The 21,320-nt window shown below is 45.9% G+C and overlaps 1 protein-coding gene across 2 annotated transcripts in view; it reads left to right on the top strand.

Moving 5' to 3' along the window:
* Positions 1-21,320, top strand: part of LOC144807917 (uncharacterized) — a 518,345-nt gene that overhangs the window by 280,621 nt on the left and 216,404 nt on the right. For both annotated transcript variants that reach the window (XM_078673511.1, XM_078673510.1), the window contains one exon: positions 19,386-19,484. In XM_078673511.1, the coding sequence (XP_078529637.1) occupies positions 19,386-19,484 (99 nt within the window). The remainder of the gene's footprint in view (positions 1-19,385; positions 19,485-21,320) is intronic.

The raw sequence follows: 21,320 nt of genomic DNA, 5'->3' as shown, positions 1-21,320 counted from the left end.
AGATCAACGCAGCCTCCTCAACCTGCTTCTACACCCTCCACATGCTCCGCAAGATCTACAGATGGATCCCTACAGAGACACGAAAGACTATCACACACGCCCTCATCAGCAGCAGGCTTGACTACGGCAACGCCCTCTACGTCGGAGCCCCAGCCAAAATCCTCAGCAGACTCCAAAGAATCCAGAACGCCTCTGCACGCCTGATCCTCGCCATCCCCCGCCGAGACCACATCACCCCCCACCTGAGAAACCTGCACTGGCTCCCCATCGACAGAAGAATCACCTTCAAGATCCTTACCCACGCACACAAGGCACTCCACAACACCGGCCCGGCATACCTCAACAACCGACTATCATTCTACGCACCCAACAGGAGACTCCGCTCCGCCGACCTCTCCCTGGCCACCGTCCCACGCATCTACAGAACCACCTCCGGAGTCAGGTCATTCTCCTACCGCGCCGCCAAGACATGGAACTCCCTCCCTCTCCACCTATGGCAGACAGAAGACCCCCAGACCTTCAGGAGACTGCTCAAGACCTGGCTCTTCGACCACTAGGTGCAGCCTCCCTCCCTCCAGCGCCTTGGGACCCTCGCGGGTATGTAGCGTGCTTTATAAATTGCCTGATTGATTGAACCCCAGAAAGAGTTATAGGGGGCTAATAGCCCTAAACTTTGTTATAGAGTGATTAATTATGACCCCCCCATTCGACACAGACTGCTTTGAACTTGTTCACTGTACTTGGAAGGCCTGTAGGAGTCTTCAAAATCAGAAGGATGTCATTATCAATAATAGGAGGGGAATCTTAGTATCTGACAATCTAGGGGGCATCATGTAAATCATCCTCCACAAAAGATACCACACAATTTAAATATAGAGAAAATAGGATGAAGGCAAGGACACACCCTTGTCAAACCCATTTCTGGATGTCTGACTGATCGGTCAGCTCCCCACCTAGGCCCTATCTCACTTGGGTATACGCATCCTGGTGGCCGTGTCATCCAAAAGAGCGAGTGGGACCCTACTGCTTTTAAGAACCCCCCCACAGTTTATCTTGAGGCGCTAGGTTGAAAGCAGACTTTAGGTCTACAAAGAACAGATATAAACACTGTTTTCTACTAGATTAACAGGAACCTGAACGCGTGGTCAATTGTACTGGTAGCTTGTCTGAACCCTGCTGCAAATATGAAAGGGCCTGGTAATTGTCTAGCTATGATTCAAGCTTGTCCAGAATTTGTCTTGCAAAAAACCTTTAGGACTAAATCTATGAGGCTGATCAGCCTGTAGTTGAAGGCTGAGACCCACTGGCCTTTTTTGTAAATGGACATAATTTCAGCAGCCTTACAGCTGACAGGAATGCTTGCCCCCTCCTGAATATAGTTTGATAGCTTTTTAAAGTAGCAAGCCCTGCTTTCAATGTTGGTAAGAAAAAGATCACCAGGAACACTATCAGGCCCAGCATCTTTTCCCACTGCCACGAATCCATAAAATGAGAGTGCTATACCTCAGGTATGGTGGAATAGGCCAAAGACCTCGGCGATTGCAGGCCTCCATGGGTCACCAACTTACAGAATTTCCTAGGCTCCTTACATACAGTGGTTTCACAAACATTTCCCCATAATTCAGAATCCCAATCCTTGCGTTCTGTAACTTGAGTCAGCCTGTATTCGATTATTTTAGTTCGTATGGTCTCTAGGAACCAAAAAAAGAACAAGAAGGCCTCCACTGACCAAATCAATGAGCTTCATCAAGCCCGAACACTGGTGATAGCTCAGTGATACGAACTAAAAGTATAATAAGTCCCAGTGACACTGCACCTGCTGCACCATGGAAATCATGTTCCTAGTGGCTGCCAAATAACTACACTTTAACTACACTTTACCTGTTTTGAGAATATGCAGTTGGATGCTCTTTATATTATATAACAACGAAAATACAGGATGCTGTTTACATTAAGCTAAAATACCAGGCACAATGCGAACTAAATTAGACAAAGTATTTGCCTGTTTAAAGAATGTGCAGTTGATGTTCTTGTTGCTATAGAACCATGAAAATACAGGAGGCTGTATTAATTACCCAAACCCTTTTAAGCAATTATGAAGCAAAAATACTACGCATTAAAAATATGGAACTCCCACGAAGAAGATAACAACAGTTTCAGGTTTTTTTATTCAAAATTATATTAAAATAATAGTCACCTTTAAAAGAGGCAATGAAACAACAATGTGAATGGACGAGGTCTGGACACGAGGAGATATTCTTCAGGTGTAGTTTATTGCAGGAAGGGAGAGCCGTCCCAGCAGGCAGGCCGATGACAAGGAAATAACTGCCCCAACTAGAACACTGTGCAAGGAACATTCACAATGACATAGGATAGTTCCAAGTTGCGCAATACACATCACCACACCTCCCCTCTTTTGGAAAGAGAATCATCAGAACATCAATTACAGTGAAAGTAAAACACAGATCATGGGAAAGTAAATGAGGGGTACCATAGGGTTGAACATAACTTCGCAGCTTGTTGGATTCAAGTGAAAAGTACAACAGGGTTAAACATAATCTCGCAACTTGCTAGGTCTGACAGACATTCTAGTACTTTTCCTAACCCCATCCCCCTCTGAAACATTTTTAAAGTTGACATTACTTGAAAAACCAGAGGGATCTTTTGCGATTTGGGAAGTACACCACCAATTGCCATTGGTCAATCTGACCGCATTCTTGCGAGTATCCACTACTTGCTGAGAATCTAAAAACTTTGAAAGACCTTTCCTAACTAAAACAGGATTTTTAACTTTTACCCAATCTCCAATCTGAATGTTGTGAGACATTTTCTTTCCAGGTTTAACCTGTTTAGAACACACATCAGAGTATTTTCTATGAGCAGCATCCCACATATTGCTCATGTCGCCACTTTGGTGAAAATTTCTTACCATCCAGAAAGGATAAACTTGTGAACACGCTTTCCTCCCTCTCATGAGTTCAAAAGGGGTATAATTGGTAGCAGAATGAGGGGAAGTGCGGTAGGACCATACAAGATCTTTAACTGATTTAAATACGCAACTTCTAGATTTGAAAGCAGATTGAACACACTCCACGATAACTCTATTAAATCTTTCAGTCTTGCCATTGCTTTGCGGATGATAAAGAGGAGTTCTGGTGTGTTTGATACCACACGATCTCAAAAAGGAGTTCATTTCATGAGAGATGAATTGAACTCCGTTATCAGTAAAGATTTCCTCTGGATAACCTTCTCTCAAAAAGATACTGTTCAAGCAATCAATGACACTTTTGGAATTTGGTATACTGATTGGTTCAACTTCGACCCACCTTGACAAATGATCAATGAGAACCAAAAAATATTTGGAGTTGTTGGGAAGGACATGGAATGGTCCCAAGAAGTCCATTCCCAACTTCTGCCAAGCACGACCTGGAACAGAAACCTTAGATTCAACAAGACCTTCCAACACTAATACCTTGTCACTGGCATTACAACGTGGACATAATCTAACCATCTCATCTATCTGAGAATCCATTTTTGGCCACCAGAAATCCGACCTCACTTTTTTTTTAGTAATGGTAGCACCGAGATGGCCAGAATGTGCTGCCAAAATAATTTTCTCTCTAAAACATGATGGAGGAACTAACTTGTCACCACGGACAATTACACTATTTTCCATTGAAAGCTCAGTGTTAATTTTCCAAAACATTTGGAGATCGGGAGAAAGACATTTCTCTTTCGGCCACCCCTTTTTGATAAGAGAGGAAACTTCTTTAAGGATTACATCATTACTTAGTGCTTTGATCCAATCATCCTCTAGAAAAGAAATGGGTTCCTGACAGACATTAGCAACAAAACACTCCTCTACCTCAGTCTCCCAATCTTGTTCATCACTGTCAGTTATGGGAAGCCTGGAAAGGCAGTCAGCTCTGCTGTTTCTTCCTCCAGGTATGTATTCCACGCTAAAGGAGAACTCAAGTAATTTCGTGGACAACCTTGCTAAACGAGCTGTCGTGCGTTTGACATTTTTTCCATTTAAGATATCAACCAAAGGTCGATGATCCGTTCTGAGAACAAAAGATCTGCCCCACAAATACGATTTAAATTTCTCCACACTCCATGTGCATGCTAGAAGTTCTTTTTCAATGACGGAATACTTCCGTTCCACAGGACGGAGGGTGCGGGAGGCAAAGCCAACTGTATATTCCTTCCCGCCAGAACATTGAGAAAGAACTGCACCCAAACCATACTCACATGCATCAACTGTGACAAAAGTTTGTCTTCCTTCAACAAATGCTTGTAAAGCTGGAGCCGAAAGTATATGATCTTTGATAATCTGGAAACCTTTTTTGCATTCTTCTGACCACTCGAAAATAGCTCCTTTCTTTAGTAAAGACCTGAAACATTCAGTAGTTTTTGCAAAATCTTTCATGAATTTTGCATAAAACTCACACAAACCGAGGAAAGACAACAGTTGTTCCCTGTTTTGAGGAGCCGGTGCTTCAATAATACTCTTAACCAAACCAGGCCTAGGCTTGATACCTTTTTCTGAAATTATATGTCCTAAATACTCTATTTCTTTGGCCTTGAAAATACATTTAGTTTTCTGCAGGGTTAAACCTCTATTTTCGAGAACTTCGAAAACTTCATTAATTGCTTGATCGTGCTCACTCTCTGTTTTGGTAAAGATGAGAATGTCATCTTGAAAGACAACTACATTGGGATTATGGACAAACATTTCCGACATGAGTCTTTGAAAGACTGCTGCGGCAGATGCCAGCCCAAAGGGGAGACGACAGAATTGGAAAACACCATCAGGAGTGACGAAAGCAGTGAGATGTCTAGATTGAGGGTGCAATTCTACCTGATGATAGGCAGCTTTGAGATCAAGTTTCGTAAACCACGAAGATGATCCCACTTTGGCAATAAGGTCTTCAATTCGTGGCAAAGGAAACCCATCAACCCAAATGGCTTCATTTAGGGTGCGTAAGTCAACACACATTCTCAAATCTCCTGACCTCTTCTTGGCTAAGACAATGGGGGAAAGCCATAGAGTAGATTCGACTTTTTCAATGATCCCTTGATCACACAGAGCCTTCAAATGTTTAGACAGATCGCTTCTGATGCTCAAAGGAACATTGCGTAATTTGTGTTTGGTAGGAACAACATTGTCTTTTACTCTGATGATATGCTGAAAGTTAGTGATTTTTCCAAGACGGTTCTCAAAAATTCTACTAAACTTTTGTTCCCAAGTGTAGTGCGCATGAGTGCATAGTGTATTATTAGTAATCGCGGAAACAGGAGTGTCTTTAATCTGTTTGTCGATGAAAACTGGATTAGCTAATCCTGGCTTGATAGTTAGACCTATTTCAGCTTGGTGGATAAGACCAAGAACATTAATTCCTTTCTTGGCCACATACACCTTCCCCTTGATAGTTACTCCTAATATATTGATGTCTGCCCAGAAAAATCCAAGTAAATTAATTCTACTGCCTTCAAAGGCCACAGTAAGGATATCTGGGGGTAATAAACTCTTGTTATGCCAAAATTTGGTGTATTTATCTTGTGAAATAATGGTTATGCGTGCACCAGTGTCGACTAGCAACTGAACGTGATCTTTTCCAATGATAACATCAACTTCGGGATCAGGGATGTCATGAGAAATACTTTTGTCATGAGAATCCATGACTACTACTACATATTCTTGATGCATGATATCTTCATGAGAAAGATCACCCTCATACGAAAAATTGTCACCATTTTCATTCATACTTTCATCATTGATGACACATCGAACATTTCCTCTTGTGCCTCCTCTACTGCCTCTCATGCATATCTTAGCAAAATGCCCCATTTTACCACACTGTCCACATTGTTGGTTGGCTGCAGGACAGTTCTTAAAGGAAGAGACGTGAGAGGAAGAACCACATCTATAGCAGAACATTCTAGAGTCAGACTGTCTGAATCTACCACCTCTAGATAAATTGGGTCTTCTGAAATTGCCACGCGGTACAAAAGGAGTTCTGGTTGCAGGAGAATTAGAGATAGCACCAGAGATTGTGGTACTGGACATAGCACCAGAAATTGTGGTATTGGACAAGGCTGTTTCCAGCTGTTTGACATCATCCATAGAGGTTTCTATGCTTTTAGCTATATCTACCGCCTTATCTAATGAGGGGTCTTTACACGTTAGCAACTTCTTTTGAATTTCCTTACAATAGCAACGTGCAACAAGCTGATCTCTAATGAGCTGTGATGTGAAATTGTCAAATTCACAATTTGCAGCTAACATTTTTAAAGCAGTTATGAAGGTATCAATATTTTCATCACTCTTTTGTGTCCTTGTGAAAAACTTATACCTATGTACAACTAAGTTTTTTGTTTTAGTAAAATATTTCTCTAATTTCGCCTTAGCTATTTCAAATTCATCAGGATCTTGACCCTCAGGTGGAACATATGGAGGTAAATGGTCAAAAACATTTTGACCTTCGACCCCCAAATGGTAGTACATGAGGTTCTTTTTCCTCTCCAGTCTATATCTTTGACCATCAATGGCACCCAAGTAAGCCATGAACGATCTGACCCATAATTTCCATTCCAAAGGAGGATCATCAGGTACCTGCAAGAACGGAGCTGGTGGGGTGACACTTTGCATAGTTAAATGGAATAGTTACTGATGAGATGTAGATTAATTTTGATAGTTTGGATAAGTTTCAATAAAAGTTGTTTGAAAATTAGAATATGTTCTGGACCTTCAATAAAATAAAATAAGTGCTGGTCGTGAAAAATGTGAATTCCCCAGGATTTACTTCCACCCACAAAAATGTGAGCATATCACAGAAGTAATATGCTGCAAAAAATTGTACACACTGTAATAATGTGTGTGTATCACAGAAGCAATGGGTTGTGTTGAAGAAAGGAAAAAAAAAAATTTTTTTTTTTGTCCAATTCTGGTTTAGTTCCAGTTTCTGTCGCTAGATGGCAGTATGAGACAGAAAATCTTGTCTCTCGCTTTGAATTCCGAGGCAGCGTGAGAATTTGTTCAAACAGACGAACTCTGCATTTTAAACGCTGTGAAATGAAAAAGAAATAAATGCTTGACAAACACGTGTAGATGCTGTGTGTGTCAGCGCAGCGTTACAGGAATTGTCTGGTAGAGTGAGCAATTTGATCTCGGAGTTTACTTATTTTGTTAAATAAAAAAAAACGAGGAGATGGTAAAAGTGTCCGACGTGTGGACATTGCGATTCCCCTCTTAACTGGTCAATTCATGTGCAGATGACGATCCAGTGCCGGATTTGGTTGGTAGTAAGTTGGTTACTATGGAAAGTAACACGCGAGCTGGCACAGAACATGGATGTGTGGAAGCGCGCCTGTGATTGGTCAGGGGCGAACAGCTGGTCGCGTCATTCGCCTAAGATTCCCCGACGTCATCATAGCAGTGGACGCAGCGTCGAGTGAAGATCTCCTCAACACGGTGAAATACGGTGAGGATACCAGCGTCTATAAATAATTTAATGTCTTTTTATTTTCACTCTAAACAGTTGCGTGTGCTATACGGACCTTGGAAACCTCTCTGGAGATTGTTTAATTCAGAGGGATCTCTGAGAGGAGCGGTGGGGTTTCCTTGTGGGTTTTTGTGCTTTTCGTACGGAAGCAGAGGAGTAGATTACTGTGTTAGAGAATGGGTACGGCTCTCCCGCGCTCTCCCGAGTGAGTGCTTGTAAGTTAGGTTTGGAAATGTACTCACGGTTTTGCGTGAAGGAAGACTGTAGAGTTTTTGAAAAAAAAAAACGGTAAGGGTTGAAAGTTCTTCCTGGTAAGATGGCAGGGTCGCTGGGTAGATCCCACCCTCGTCGCCAGTGAAAAGACGAGGTCTGGACACGAGGAGATATTCTTCAGGTGTAGTTTATTGCAGGAAGGGAGAGCCGTCCCAGCAGGCAGGCCGATGGCAAGGAAATAACTGCCCCAACTAGAACACTGTGCAAGGAACATTCACAATGACATAGGATAGTTCCAAGTTGCGCAATACACATCACCACACAATGTCCAGCAGCTGGAATTTACAAATTCACTGCTCTTAAAAATGTACAGCTTCCCTTCCCGGCCAGTAGAAGGAAAAGACTGCAATCCCAAAACTCGAGGAATACTTTTAAAACAGGCACATGGCCGTGTTTACAACACAAGACTCTGCGGCCGATGTCTAGTGCTACAATGTAATACCGAAACTGTCCAAATAAATAAAGCAGGTAGAAACATTCCGTTAGAGCACATCGGAGCGTGCTCATGTAAAGCACTGCTATCACTTCATTTGGGTTAATGCTACATAATGAGCAAACAACAAACACAACAAAGAAAATAACTACACAAACACATGACACAGAAAGAAAATGCAATTATATTAGCAAAACAATATCATAAAGAAATTTGAAATTTAGTCAAAATTTCCACCCACTAAAGCAGAGTAAAACAGGTAAGCTTTAAATGAGTGCAGCCGGGGCGTGGCCAAGATGGCGACCGCGGCAGACGTGTGTCTGTGAGGCTCCCGATCCCGGCCTTGGTTTATGCCCGCAAAATAGCTTTTAACCCCCCCGCCCCCAAATATCGCCCTGTGACGATCTGGCAGGCGAGTAGCAGCGCTGATTTTACCGGTGGGGCTGAGGCTGCAGAGGCGGACGGAGGCGGCGGCTCTTTCCCTGTCGGAGCAGCCGCGGTCCGCGAGCTGAGTGCCCCCTAAGCGCGACGGACTCGGGGCTGACACTGACTGGCCTGGGTGCTAGCGGAGCACGGGAGGCTGTCACCGAGAGCGGCGGAGGTGAGCAGCAGCTCCGGGAAGTAGACAACAGCGGAGGTGAGAGGTGGGGGTGGTGCCCCCGGACGGGACGTGCATAGAGCCCGGGGGTGCGAAAATCGAGGCCCGGGATTCGGGGTCTACCCCTGGAGAGAGGGTCGACCCAGGGGATACCGGCGCCCCGAGAGCTGAGGAGGATTTGCCAGGGGACCCCTTGAGGAGTGCGAGCCGGTGGAGGACGGGAAGATATACGGCTGCGGCAGTGGGAGGAGGCAAGGCCCACCTGCAGGCAGGCGGCGTGGGAGGATATTGAGGCCCGGACTTCGGGGCCTAGGCCTGGACGATTCATTGAAAGCAGCGGGGGTGAATTGGAGACCACGCCTACTGGGGCCGGGGCTCGGAGGTTTGGGGGATTACTCCGCTGGCCCCCGCTATCTAGGGGCCCACCACAGAGCAGCGAGGGAGCGCCACCGGGTTGGCAGGACCACGTGGCAGTGAGTAGGGGATCCGTGCCGCGACCATTGCGGAGTGAAAGTGCCCACCGGGACTCTGTAGCCTGCCCATAGTGCGAGGCCTGAGATAAGGGTCTGATCGACAGGGGGCCCCTCTTTGAGGATTTGGCCGGCTGGTGAAGAGCAGGATCGGGAAGGGAACCGACAACCGAGTGAAAAGTCCGGAGGGGCGCAAGCGACTACCCCCACTGAGGACCGGGCAGTGACTAGGACCCGGAACACAGCGGTCACTGCCGACCACGTGGACGGCACTCTCGGTCTGCAGCAGCGCAGGGTGGGTGCCCCTGTTGGAAGCGGCGGGCCTGGGTGATGGTGGTGAGCTCAGAGAGGCTGGACGCTAACGCAGTAGCTGAAATCTTTCGCAGAGCAGGTCAGTGGTGTGCCTCGTGATGTCGGGTGGGCCGCGCAAGGGCGGCCGCACCATACCGGACATGTTAGCGAAGGGGTCCGCTAAGGGAGAGGAGAGCCCTGTGGGTCCGGAGGTGGTCAAGGACTCTACGGGGCGAGAGGACGGAGAAGCCCCAATTACTAAGACATTCCTGGAGTCCCTGTTTAACTCATTGCGGGATGACTTTCAGACTTTGAAACAAGAAATGGCGGGCGAATACAGAGAGCTTCGCCGGGACTTGGACGGCATGGGAGAGAGGGTGGCTGCAGTCGAAGATGCTGATCAAACGCGGAGAGAGGAAGTTGAGCAGCTCCAGCAGGAATTACTACGCCTGCAGGAGCAGCAACTGGAGTTACAGGCACATGCGGAGGACCTCGAAAATCGTTCACGGAGGAACAACATACGTGTCCCTGGGGTGCCATCCAAGGCGGAAGGGACTGATATCACTTTGTTCTTACAGGGCCTCTTCAGAGACATTCTGGGGGAAAGTGAGGACTTCCTGATCCGCATTGATAGAGCTCATCGAGTGGGCTTAACACGCAAAGCGCCCGCTCCTCCCCCGGATATATTAGCATTTTTGCCTGACTTTCCATTTAAAGAGCGGATAATGCAAGCAGCTCGTCGAAAACAGCCTCTACGTTACCAGGGACAGCAAGTGGCTCTCTATCAGGACCTATCCGGAGAAGTGTGGCTCAATGGTTAGAAGAGGCAGACCATGAAGCAGAGGTCAGACCCGGGACCAGGGTTCAATTCCCAACGCGGCAGGGTCTTGAGCCCAAAATGTCCACGGACTCGATAATTCTCACTTCGGTGCCTGCTCGAATCACGGGTTCACACTCTGCAACTCCGGGCAATAGCTTGCTTAATCTCCACTATGGCCCCCCGCGGCGGGATGCCTGGCTTTCACCTTGGGGGTGCCCAGTATGGGTTATCTCACAGGGAAAAACCAGGACGGGTTCCCAAAGCAAGCGCTTAGAGACCGTTGGTGATAATGCGCTATATAAATATAAATTACAATTACAATTACAATTTTATCCGTTATTACCCTGCAAAAAAAAAGAGCCTTCAAAATCGCCACCGCGTTCCTGACTGAGAAGGGGATCCCGTATTCATGGGGTCACCCCTTTCGCCTAGTTTTCAAGTGGAATGGTGTGCTGCATCAGCTTAGGTCTTTGAAGGACACGTGCGCCCTGTTGGGGATAGATATGGCGGAGGACTCGGCAGGCAAGATGCAAGCGGGCTCTCACAGGGAAGGCCCTCCCGCTCCACAGGGGAGGGCTGGCAGCGAGTGTGACGCAGGCGGTCATCCAGGGCGTCACGCAGGCCAGATCCGACTACGGTGGCACAGGAGCAGGCGGCTGCCATCAAAGAAGTGTCCAGAGACACGGCGTCTCAAGACTAAGTCTCTTCCTCATGCTCGAGGGGGGGGATTTTCTACGTTTAGCTTCGTCATCAAGCGGGTCTGATTGGGGCAGGGTGGGGACCCGCTGGGGTTGCCAGTGCCACGTTTCCCTTTACTGCTTCATTCTATGGGCCTGCCACGGGACTTGACTGGCCCAGGACTATTCTGACTGATGAGGAGTTTGAGGGGGGGTTAGGGTGGGCACTGGGAGGGGGGTAGGGGGGGAGCAGGGGTTGTTTCGGGTTCTTTGGGGGGTTACTGCTGGGTGGGGGGGTTCCAGGTCCGAGTGTGGATGGAGAGGAGTGCGGAAGTGAGATCCCTGGGAGAGGGAGTTGGGGCATGGAGACGGTTGCAAGGCTCGGACTGAGGCAGCTTACTGATGCCGCCGACTGATTTGCGACTCCTTACCTTGAATGTCCGAGGGCTTAACAACCCTGTGAAGCGGAGAGCAATCTTGTCGCTTCTGGAAAACTCGGGTGCAGACCTATGCCTCCTCCAAGAAACACATCTCCTTTCCAAAGATTGCCACAGGTTAAAATCTCGCCATTCTCCAATGCAGTTTTTCTCCTCAGCCACCACTAAAACTGCGGGTGTCGCCATTTTAGTGTTCCATAGCTTTCGGGGCAAGGTCCTCCAGAAGAACGCTGAAATCAAGGGGAGAATGCTTTCATATAGGTTTTTATTGGGAGATACTACTTTCACTGCTTGCTCTGTCTATGCACCTAACGAGCGGCAAGAGAAGTTTTTTCACAGGGTACTCAACGAGGTGGCCACGTTCTCTGATAGGCACATCGTGGTTGGGGGCGACCTTAATGTGGTTTTTGATACCTTGCTGGATAGGTCAGGACAGCGCTCCATGCAGTCGGGCACTCTATCTGAAGGAGGGCTGTGCAGGTTGAGGGAGGTGGGGTTGACTGACTTGTGGCGGACCTGGCACCCAGGGGACAGGGATTACACATACTATTCTAATGCTCACAAAACATACGCACGACTAGATTATTTATTGACGTCCATCTCACTCACAGCGCTGGCGTCCCAGATAGACATAGGGGCAATGGCACTCTCTGATCACGCGCCGGTCACGGCTACGTTTGCATTCCCACCCCTTCCCCACGCCCCACCCTGCTGGCGATTGCGGGACACACTACTCCACAGTAGACAAAATCAGGGGGGCCATAACAGAGTACCTAGCGCACAACCAGCCCACTGACACCTCATTGGCCACGCGTTGGTCGGCCCTCAAGGCAGTTTTACGGGGCGAGTTCATAGCGCTGTCTGCGGTGGAGAATGTGGAACGGACGCGTAAACGAGAGGAATTGACAGCAAGCACACGCAAACTTGAAGCGATGCACCAGCACACCGGCGCGCCGGGAATTTGGCGACAGCTGCGCCTAGCGCGTCAGCAATTGGCGGCTCTCGATCAAGATCGAGCCAAATATGCGCCCCTGAGAGTGCGTCTCAGGGGTGCATATTTGCGTATTTGTGTATTACACAGGCGGGGACCGCTGCGGGCGCCTGCTGGGGCGTGCCCTACGGGAGCGACAACAACGATGCATGGTGCAGGAGATCAGTACGCAGGAAGGACGAAGGGTGACTGGAGACAGGGAGATCGCGGATGCCTTTAGCGATTTTTACTCCTCTTTATATGCTGGAGCCCGCTTGGATCCGGCGGACAGTGCAGCTTTCTTGCAATCGGTCACGTTGCCAACCCTGTCGACAGACCAGGCGGAACTCCTCGAGGGGGCGATTCGCCCAGAGGAGGTAATATCTGCGGTAGCGAGACTCAAACTGGTGAAGGCACCGTGCCCGGACGGGTACACAGCGATCTTTTATAAAACTTTTTCCCCCCAATTGGCACCGCTACTAACTGCTCTCTATAATTCGTTCTCGGACGCCGGTACCATTCCGAGAGACCTGATGGACGCCACAATCTCGGTTATCCCCAACCCTGGGAAGGATCGCACGAATTCGGGGGCGTATAGGCCCATATCCCTCCTAAATGTGGACCTCAAGCTCTATACCAGCATTTTGGCGGCACAGCTAGTGCCGCTTATGCAGGGGTTGTTCGACCCGGACCAGACAGGATTTATTCCTGAGAGGCAGACAGCCGACAATACCAAACGGGCGCTACACCTGATCAAACGGGCCACGAGACTGCCCAGCGAATTCACGATGCTGGCGATCGACGCCGAGAAGGCGCTCGATCGGGTCCATTGGCCGTGTTTGGAACAGGTGCTACTGCGAGCAGGTCTGGGCCCCAAGTTCTGCACTTGGGTACTGAATTGTTACACCTTCCCCATGGCCACGGTGCGGGTTAATGGATGCTCGTCGTCCCGTTTCCCCATAGAGCGCGGAACGTGGCAGGGATGCCCCCTCTCCCCCTTTTTTTTTTGCGTTATACATGGAACCGCTAGCGCAGGCCTTTCGGGAGGACACTAGAGTCAAGGGGATCAAAATGGGTGCATACACACACAAGATCAGTTTGTATGCTGATGATGTACTCCTCTCTTTGGCTACACCGAGGGAATCATTGCCGGCCAGCGTCGAGATTTTAAACGCGTTTGCAGAAGCCCCCGGCTTCAAGGTCAATATGACGAAATCCCTAGCTCTGGACCTCTCCCTGGACCATCAAACAGGCTCCTCTATAGAAGCGGGTTTCCCCTTCAGCTGGGCGACGGAGGCAGTCCCCTATTTGGGGATTCAACTGGCAGCGACTTTACAGGGTACGGTGCGTATTAACTATGCCAACCTCCGCCACACCATTCGCACTGAGTTGGGGCGCTGGCGGCATCTGCCACTCTCCTGGCTGGGACGGGTGGCGGCAGTGAAGATGACAATCCCGCCACATGCCTTGTATATTTTCTGAGCCATACCGCTTCGCCCCCCAGAGGGTTGGATCCGCCAAACCCAGTCGGAACTCGCACAGTTTATTTGGAATGGGAGGCGCCCTCGAATGAAGCTAAGGCTGATGATGCTCCCCCCTGAGAAGGGGGGTTTGGGGCTGCCTGATTTGATACTGTATTATCAAGCGACAAAGCTACGGACCCTGGTAGAGTGGAGTAGGTGGGAATCGGAGCGGCATTGGCTTTTTCAGGATCAGGCGGTAGCGGGAAGACGTTACAGGAAGTCCCCTTCCTGCGCAGCCGACATCGCCCCCCTAACCTTTATGCGTCTTACATCATTAGAGTGCCTCTGGGGGTATGGGACCAGACTAGCGCCAGGCACGAGTTGAAGACCTTCCCGTCGCCCATGACGCCTCTGCTGGAAAATCCAGACTTCGGGCCTGGCAGGGATATACAGGCATTTGCTCGGTGGCGTCCGGCAAGTTGTCGGTGCTTATTCCACATGTACTCTGCTGAGGGCGTGTCATCTTTTGAGCGCTTACGTCAGGAGCAGGGTCTACCAGAGTCAGAGCGCCTGCGATATCTTCAGGTGCGTCATTGGGCGCTTAGTCCCCAGGTTCGGGAGAAGGCCGACCGGAAGCTTAGCCGGTACGAATATTGGCTCATTACGTGGACGACGGACAGGCGGCTCATTTCGGACCTTTACCGCATGCTCTTACAGAGATACCCCCGGGTATATAACGTGGGGATGGCACGCTGGGAGAGGGAACTGGGGAGGGCTCTGAGCAATAAGGAATGGGAAGATATTTATTATCGAGCTCGTCACTCTGCCTACCACATGGGACTGACGGATACTTTTACTAAAGTGGTGTTCTACTGGTACTGCACGCCAAAACGGCTACACGAGATGGACCGCGCCAGAGATGCATCCTGCTGGCGGGGCTGCTGCGCGATAGGCACACTGACTCACCTTCTGTGGGACTGCACACACATACAGGGGTACTGGAAGTTGATCCTTGATGAGATTGATACCCACTTCGAAACAGAACTTCCGAGATTCCCGGCATATATTCTTCTGGGGCTCCCCAATGCTATCACTTTCCCTTTGAGAGCGCGAAGAGGCAATTGCACTGGGCTCCGCCATCCAAAACATTTTGGCGCTTTGGCGTACATCACAGGTCCCATCTTTTCTGGGATGGCTAGGCCGCCTTTGGTCAGTTTTGGGGAAGGAGAAACTTTCCTTGGTTCAAGCAGGTGAAGGGGCCAGATATGCGGAGCTATGGAAACCATTCTTATCTCTGTTGGCCACGGAATTCAGAGAAGTGACATGCCTCCGGTACTTACGTCTGTTGCGACTGTCGTCGCCTGATGTCTGATTTGTTATCAGGAGAATGGGTGAGTGCTGGTAATGGAGCGATGGACCTGGAACGGGGGAGGAGGGTGGGTAGGGCACGGGGTAGTTGGGGTTTCAGGGGATGGGGGAGGGGGGTGTTCCCTTATATGGCTCTTTCGCTTTTGGCTCTGGAGCAGATATTGCTGGGCATTGTTCAGGGGTCTGGCTGGGTGTATACACCCTTTGGGACACTTCGATTCGATGTTACCACCCTGCATCTGGGTCCAATTGCTTACGTTGTGTATGCTGCTTGTCTTTTGCATTTCTGAGAGCCTTTTGTTCAATAAAAAAACATTTAATACTAAATGAGTGCAGCCAAGGCATAAGTATTGGTAAACAGTAAACGCTGTGCAGCCAGAAGGTAAGAAAAATAGTACCACAACTTTTGGGCCCAAGCCAGTGCACCTGTCGCACCATGCAAATCATGACCCTAGTGCCTGTGAGATAATGCCTGCCAGTTTAGCAGTAAACCTTTGCAATAATATGTGTTTAGTGGAGTCCATAGAGCTTTTGACCACGGTGCCACTACGCATACTTCACCATTCAAAGCAAGCCCTTTTTAATTGCAAAGTAACTGTAATTGTGACTGCTGTTTATAATATAGCAAAAGGGTGCTTAGAGCTTTTGGTCCCATTGCCACTGCACCTGCTGCACCTTTGTAATCATGACCTTAGTGCCTGCTAGATAACTGCACTTATGACTCCCTGTTAAGTAATCAAATATAGCATTATTTGGTGTTTACAGGAGTTATGTAAACCTTTGGCCCAAGTGCCACTGCACCTGCTGCACCATTGCAATCTTGACCTCATTGCCTGCAAGGTAACTGCTCTTGGGACAGGCTATTTAGGCCTGGGCGTAGTTTGCATAGCAGCACTACACGCAGCTTCACGTAGTATACTTTGAACTTCACATAGTACACGTAGTCTGCGTAGTGTAGCTGATGACACTGTGTACTTGTCTGCACTATGAATTTTTATTAAAAATAATTACAAATGGCATCCTGCACAGTTCCAGTTACCATAAAATAAGTATCTCTATCTTTATATGCTAAAGTGCATATAGTACTTTCAAAAAAGTGAAACCGCAAAGTTTGCAAGCAGTGAGAGAGGTGATGATTTTGGGATCCTCTCTAACCTAGGGGGAGTACCAAACAGATGCCTTGAAAACAAAAAAGCACATCTTATTGAACGAGTCAAATGCAAATGATTGATGAAAGGGTGTCAATGGTTTTGCTTTGACTCGTGAGGGACATCTAGTAACGACTAGTGGAACTGCAGCTTGATGTAAGAATAATTTCAATGGTTTGCATTTGACTTGTGAGGGAAATCTAGTACTGACTAGGTGAACTGCAGCTCTTTGTAGAATTATTTTGATATTGGATACTATAATATTCACTGCCCACTGCTAATCTCATCCCATAATGCTTTGAGGGGCATTTGGTTGGGATTGTTTTTTTTGCCCATAACTGTGCTTTAGGTGGTCCTAAGAGGATGGAACCCCAACTGAAGCTCAACAAAATGTGCTTTTTGTTTATGCTCTTTATGTTCAAGGCATCTGCGTGGTCCTACCCCTAGGTTAGGGGGGACCCCAAAATCATCAGCTCTCTCATTGCCTAATGTTTTCATTGTAAAAGTTCACTTTTGTGAATTGGTTATATGCTTTTAAACATGTAAAATTGCATTTTCAAAGCATCTGAGGATGTTGTTGATTTAGCTGCTACGCTACGTGATTAAGCACAGTTTTGGTACTGTACTACGTGCAATTTGCGAAGTGCGAATTAGTACAAACTGCATGCTCTGCCCAGGGTTACTATTTAGTAGTAAAATATAGCAATATTAGATGGTTATTGCTGTGCTTGGAGCTTTTGGTCCCAGTGTCACTGCGCCTGCTGCTCCATTGTAACCATGACCCTAGTGACTGCTAGGTAACAGCACTTCTGTTTAGTTCTTAACATTTTGCAATAATCTGTGTTTAGTGGAGTGCCTATAGCTTTTGACCACAAACTCACAGCACCAGCCACACCTTTCAAATCATTCTCCTTTTAACTGCAGGGTAACTGCATTTGTGACTGCCCAGTTAGAAGTAAAATAGAACAATATTTGGTATTTAGACGAGTTAAGACAAATTTTGGGCCCAATGCCTTTGCACCTGCTGCACCATTGTAATCATGACCCTATTGCCTGCAAGGTAACTGCACTTGTGACTGTCTGTTAAGTTGTAAACTATAGCAATACCAGCTGCTTAGAAGATTTCTGACAAAGTGTGGGCCGGTGCCAGTGCATCTGCTGCACCATTTCAATCATGACCCTATTGCCTCCAAGGTAACTGCACTTGTGACTACCTGTTAAGTAGCAATGTATAGTAATACTGTAATACAAGCTGTTTAGTGGCGTTCATAGAGCTATTGGTCCGGGTGTCACTGCACCGTTGGTACAACCCCAATGTCTGCTAGATAACTGCACTTGTGACTGTCTGTTTAGAAGTAAAATTTAGCAATAATATGAGTTAGTTGGCTCCCTAGACGTTTTGGTTCCAGTGTGACTGCATCTCCTGCACCATTTAAATCAAGCCCCTTTTAACTGCAATTATGACTGCTTGTTATTAGTACAATATAGCAATATTAGGTGTTTTGGGGGAAGGATAACAAAATGTAAACAATAAAAATTATGCAGGATTAACCAATTGAAAAAAATTCAAACCACCAACACAGACGGGAATGAGTAGTTAGGCCACGGGAAACTGATATGAGAGACACAGAGGCAAGAATAAGCTACAACTAATCAAAACAGAGGAAAGTAAACTGACAAGCATACAGACCAATAAAAAGTAAAGGCAGAATTTTAGTCCCTTTTAAGATATACCAAAACAATTGATTTTGCAAGTACAGCTCAAGCACTGTGGAGGCAGCACCTAAAAATTATATGAAACAGTAAAAGGGCAAGTTGAGAAGTGGCACCACAGCCTCCGGGAGATCAGGCCACACCACTCAGTGAGAATAATGTTTCTTTTGCCACCCAAGTTTATAAAAACTCTGATTATCAGAGCAAGATTTTATTATTTGAAAGTATTTAACTTCAGTTAATACCATTGGTCCAACAACTTAGAACGAGCATCTCAATAATGATGGAAGAACTGAGAGAATGGAGCCGCAGCAGCTCATGTTGAAACACTATTTGTAACTTGTTGTGGTGAACTCTCAAATAACCACTACAACTCGCAGAATAAATGTAACCACCTCCATTCTCTCTCTTTTTCTATCCTTACTTAATACCAGACCTGAGATATATTTTCTTTCCTCTTCCCTTGTCCACTATACACAAACCTCCACATTCCATTTATCGAGCTGTCAAGGAGTCATGGCATAACTGGTGACCCTTCCCCTTTGACTGCTTTGTTAGTCTGTGTGCTTGATGTTACTGTGGCAATCCTGAAATATGCTCCAGTCCCATTGTTGCTGACAAAGTGAAATGTGAAACAGGGTGAGAATGGGGTCAATAACCTACCACTAGTGAAGGGGTGTTTGAGGTTATGTTATCATGTTGCTGTGATCTACTAGATGCAAGAATATATATACTCACCTGCACTCTTTCCCACTCAGTCATGATGCATGTTCCCCTGTTCAAGCTAGTTAGGAAGACATATTGTGAAATCCTCCAAAAAGGAATTAAGAGGAAGGCAGGTATGAAGTTGAAGATAATTTCCAAGAAGAAGATAAAACCCATCCAGTACCACATCCAATCCAAGCAACAGCTCTGTATCAATTGAATTATAACATTCCTGAACCATGACAACAGAATAGTTCGGAACCAACACATGAGCCACTAGGTCCTTGCAATATTGTTGTAACATCCCTAATGTGAAATTGTCATTTGATAACAACATGAAATGATGTGAAATTGCCATTTGATAACAACATGAAATTATCTGTGTGTTCTACATTTTTGGTAACCAAGTGCTATAATAAGTAAGTTTAAAAACAAAATCACATTTAGTGCTTATAGTTATTGTTATGCACATTTCCTTATGATTCCTGTCTATGGTTTTTCTCCTTCACTACAGAGGTTCAATCCTGCTCCTGGCAAACCTGCCGTCGTGGCGATTGTCCGACTCGCGACTGCGTTTGTGTCGAAGATTATGGTGGGCCACTATGTAATCAAGGTGAGAAAAGAAAGGCAAACTGGTGGAAAACACAACGGCCACTATCAAATGATGCACTACAGATCATAAGCCCAAAAGTAATCATAATTGCTTTTGTCGGATAGCCATCCTTTGAAACATATATTAAAGAACAAAACATATCAAACAAACATTGGCAAGGGCAAAAAGTCTGGCATTGCTGAAGGGATTTTTAGTGTGTCTACCGAAAAAAAGAGAAGCCTTTATGGTTCTTGTTCAGGTATCCATATTATTAATTGTAATTTAAAATACAGAACTCTTTCCAACATAAATTGTGCTAACAATTCTTTTAACTTTTTAGTGCTAATTCAGTAGCAGCAGCAAGATTTTTCACCCAATGGCTGCTCGATCCCCTGGGGCTTTCTCAAGGCAGGCTGCAAATATACAAATAATATGATTGTAATAAATCATAGTGTCAAACTAAAACATGAGAGTTCACCAACGAATGGGATGTAAAGTGAAAAGGTAGATCTTGTAGAGGGATCCGTATTGAAATATCGAGGGACAAAATATCGAATTATCAAAATATTGACGGCAAAATATAGAGGGACAGAATATAGAATGCCTATATACAAACAGGTAAGTACTAAAATATCGATTCCAAAATATAGCATGGTAAAATATAGTTAACTAAAATATAGAATTTTTTAAATGTATTAAAAATACTAGAAATGTAATTAAATAATGAACATAATTAAATAAAACATATTTAAAATAATGTAAAAAAGCCTAAAATGTAAAAATAATAAAGAAATTTAAAAATAATTTTTTAATATAAATTTACTTAATATTATTATAAAATAATTATTAATCTTAATTATAAACTATTTAGAACATTAATAAAAATATATTGACATACATATATAAATAAACATATTATATAAATGTAAAAATAAATCAAATATAATAATTACTTTAATAAAAATAAAAAATATATGGTAATTAATAATGAGTGCAACAGTAGTGAAAACATTGGATAGCGTAGGGGTAAAAATTACTATTCCCACTCCAGAGAGTGCAACAGTAGGGAAAGCGTTGGATAGCGGGAGGGTAAATATTACTATTCCCACTCCGAGGAGTGGTACAGTAGAGAAAGCGTTGGATACCGTAGGGGTAAAAATTACTATTCCCTCTCCAGTGAGTGCAACAGTAGGGAAAGCGTTGGATAGCGTAGGGGTAAAAATTACTATTCCCACTCCAGTGAGTGCAACAGTAGGGAACGCGTTGAATAGCATAGAGATAAAAATTACTCTTCTCACTCCAGAGAGTCCAACAGTAGGGAAAATGTTGGATAGCGATGGGGTAAAAATTACTATTCCCACTCATAAATTAGAGCAAGTACAGACCTTCCCTTACCATGGCTTGTTATTTGATGGGCTTTTAAATGTTAAATTTTTAATTGAAGAGCGGTGTTCCAAACTAGTGGCCTCGACTGGGGCGATCATTAACTACGGACGCAGGCTGGGCCGATGGTCGCCAGAACAAGTTATGAATCTGTACAGCTCAATCTGTTGCTCAAAAACGATATATGGGGCCGAAGTTTGGGGTTTGTCAACACTCAGAAATTACAGACAGAGGAGAACAAATACCTGAGAAAGGTCCTCAAAACTCCACAAAGTATTCCCGCCTACATTATCCACGAAGAACTAGGAAAGGTATACATCGAGGACCTGATAAAGGTCAGACCTTTAATGGCCTGGCTAAAGATCTCGTCAAATACTGAGGCAGACCTGAGCAGACAGATTATTAGAGACTGAAGGGACAGGGATAATGGAATGAGCATTCCCTGGCTAACATATGTCAAGTCCACACTTGAGG

The sequence above is a fragment of the Lissotriton helveticus genome, chromosome 1_2, assembly GCF_964261635.1.
Source record: "Lissotriton helveticus chromosome 1_2, aLisHel1.1, whole genome shotgun sequence".
In the NCBI taxonomy this organism is placed as follows: Eukaryota; Metazoa; Chordata; class Amphibia; order Caudata; family Salamandridae; genus Lissotriton; species Lissotriton helveticus.
The sequence above is the reverse complement of the archived record's forward strand: the minus strand, read 5'-3'. Positions and strand labels throughout refer to the sequence as shown.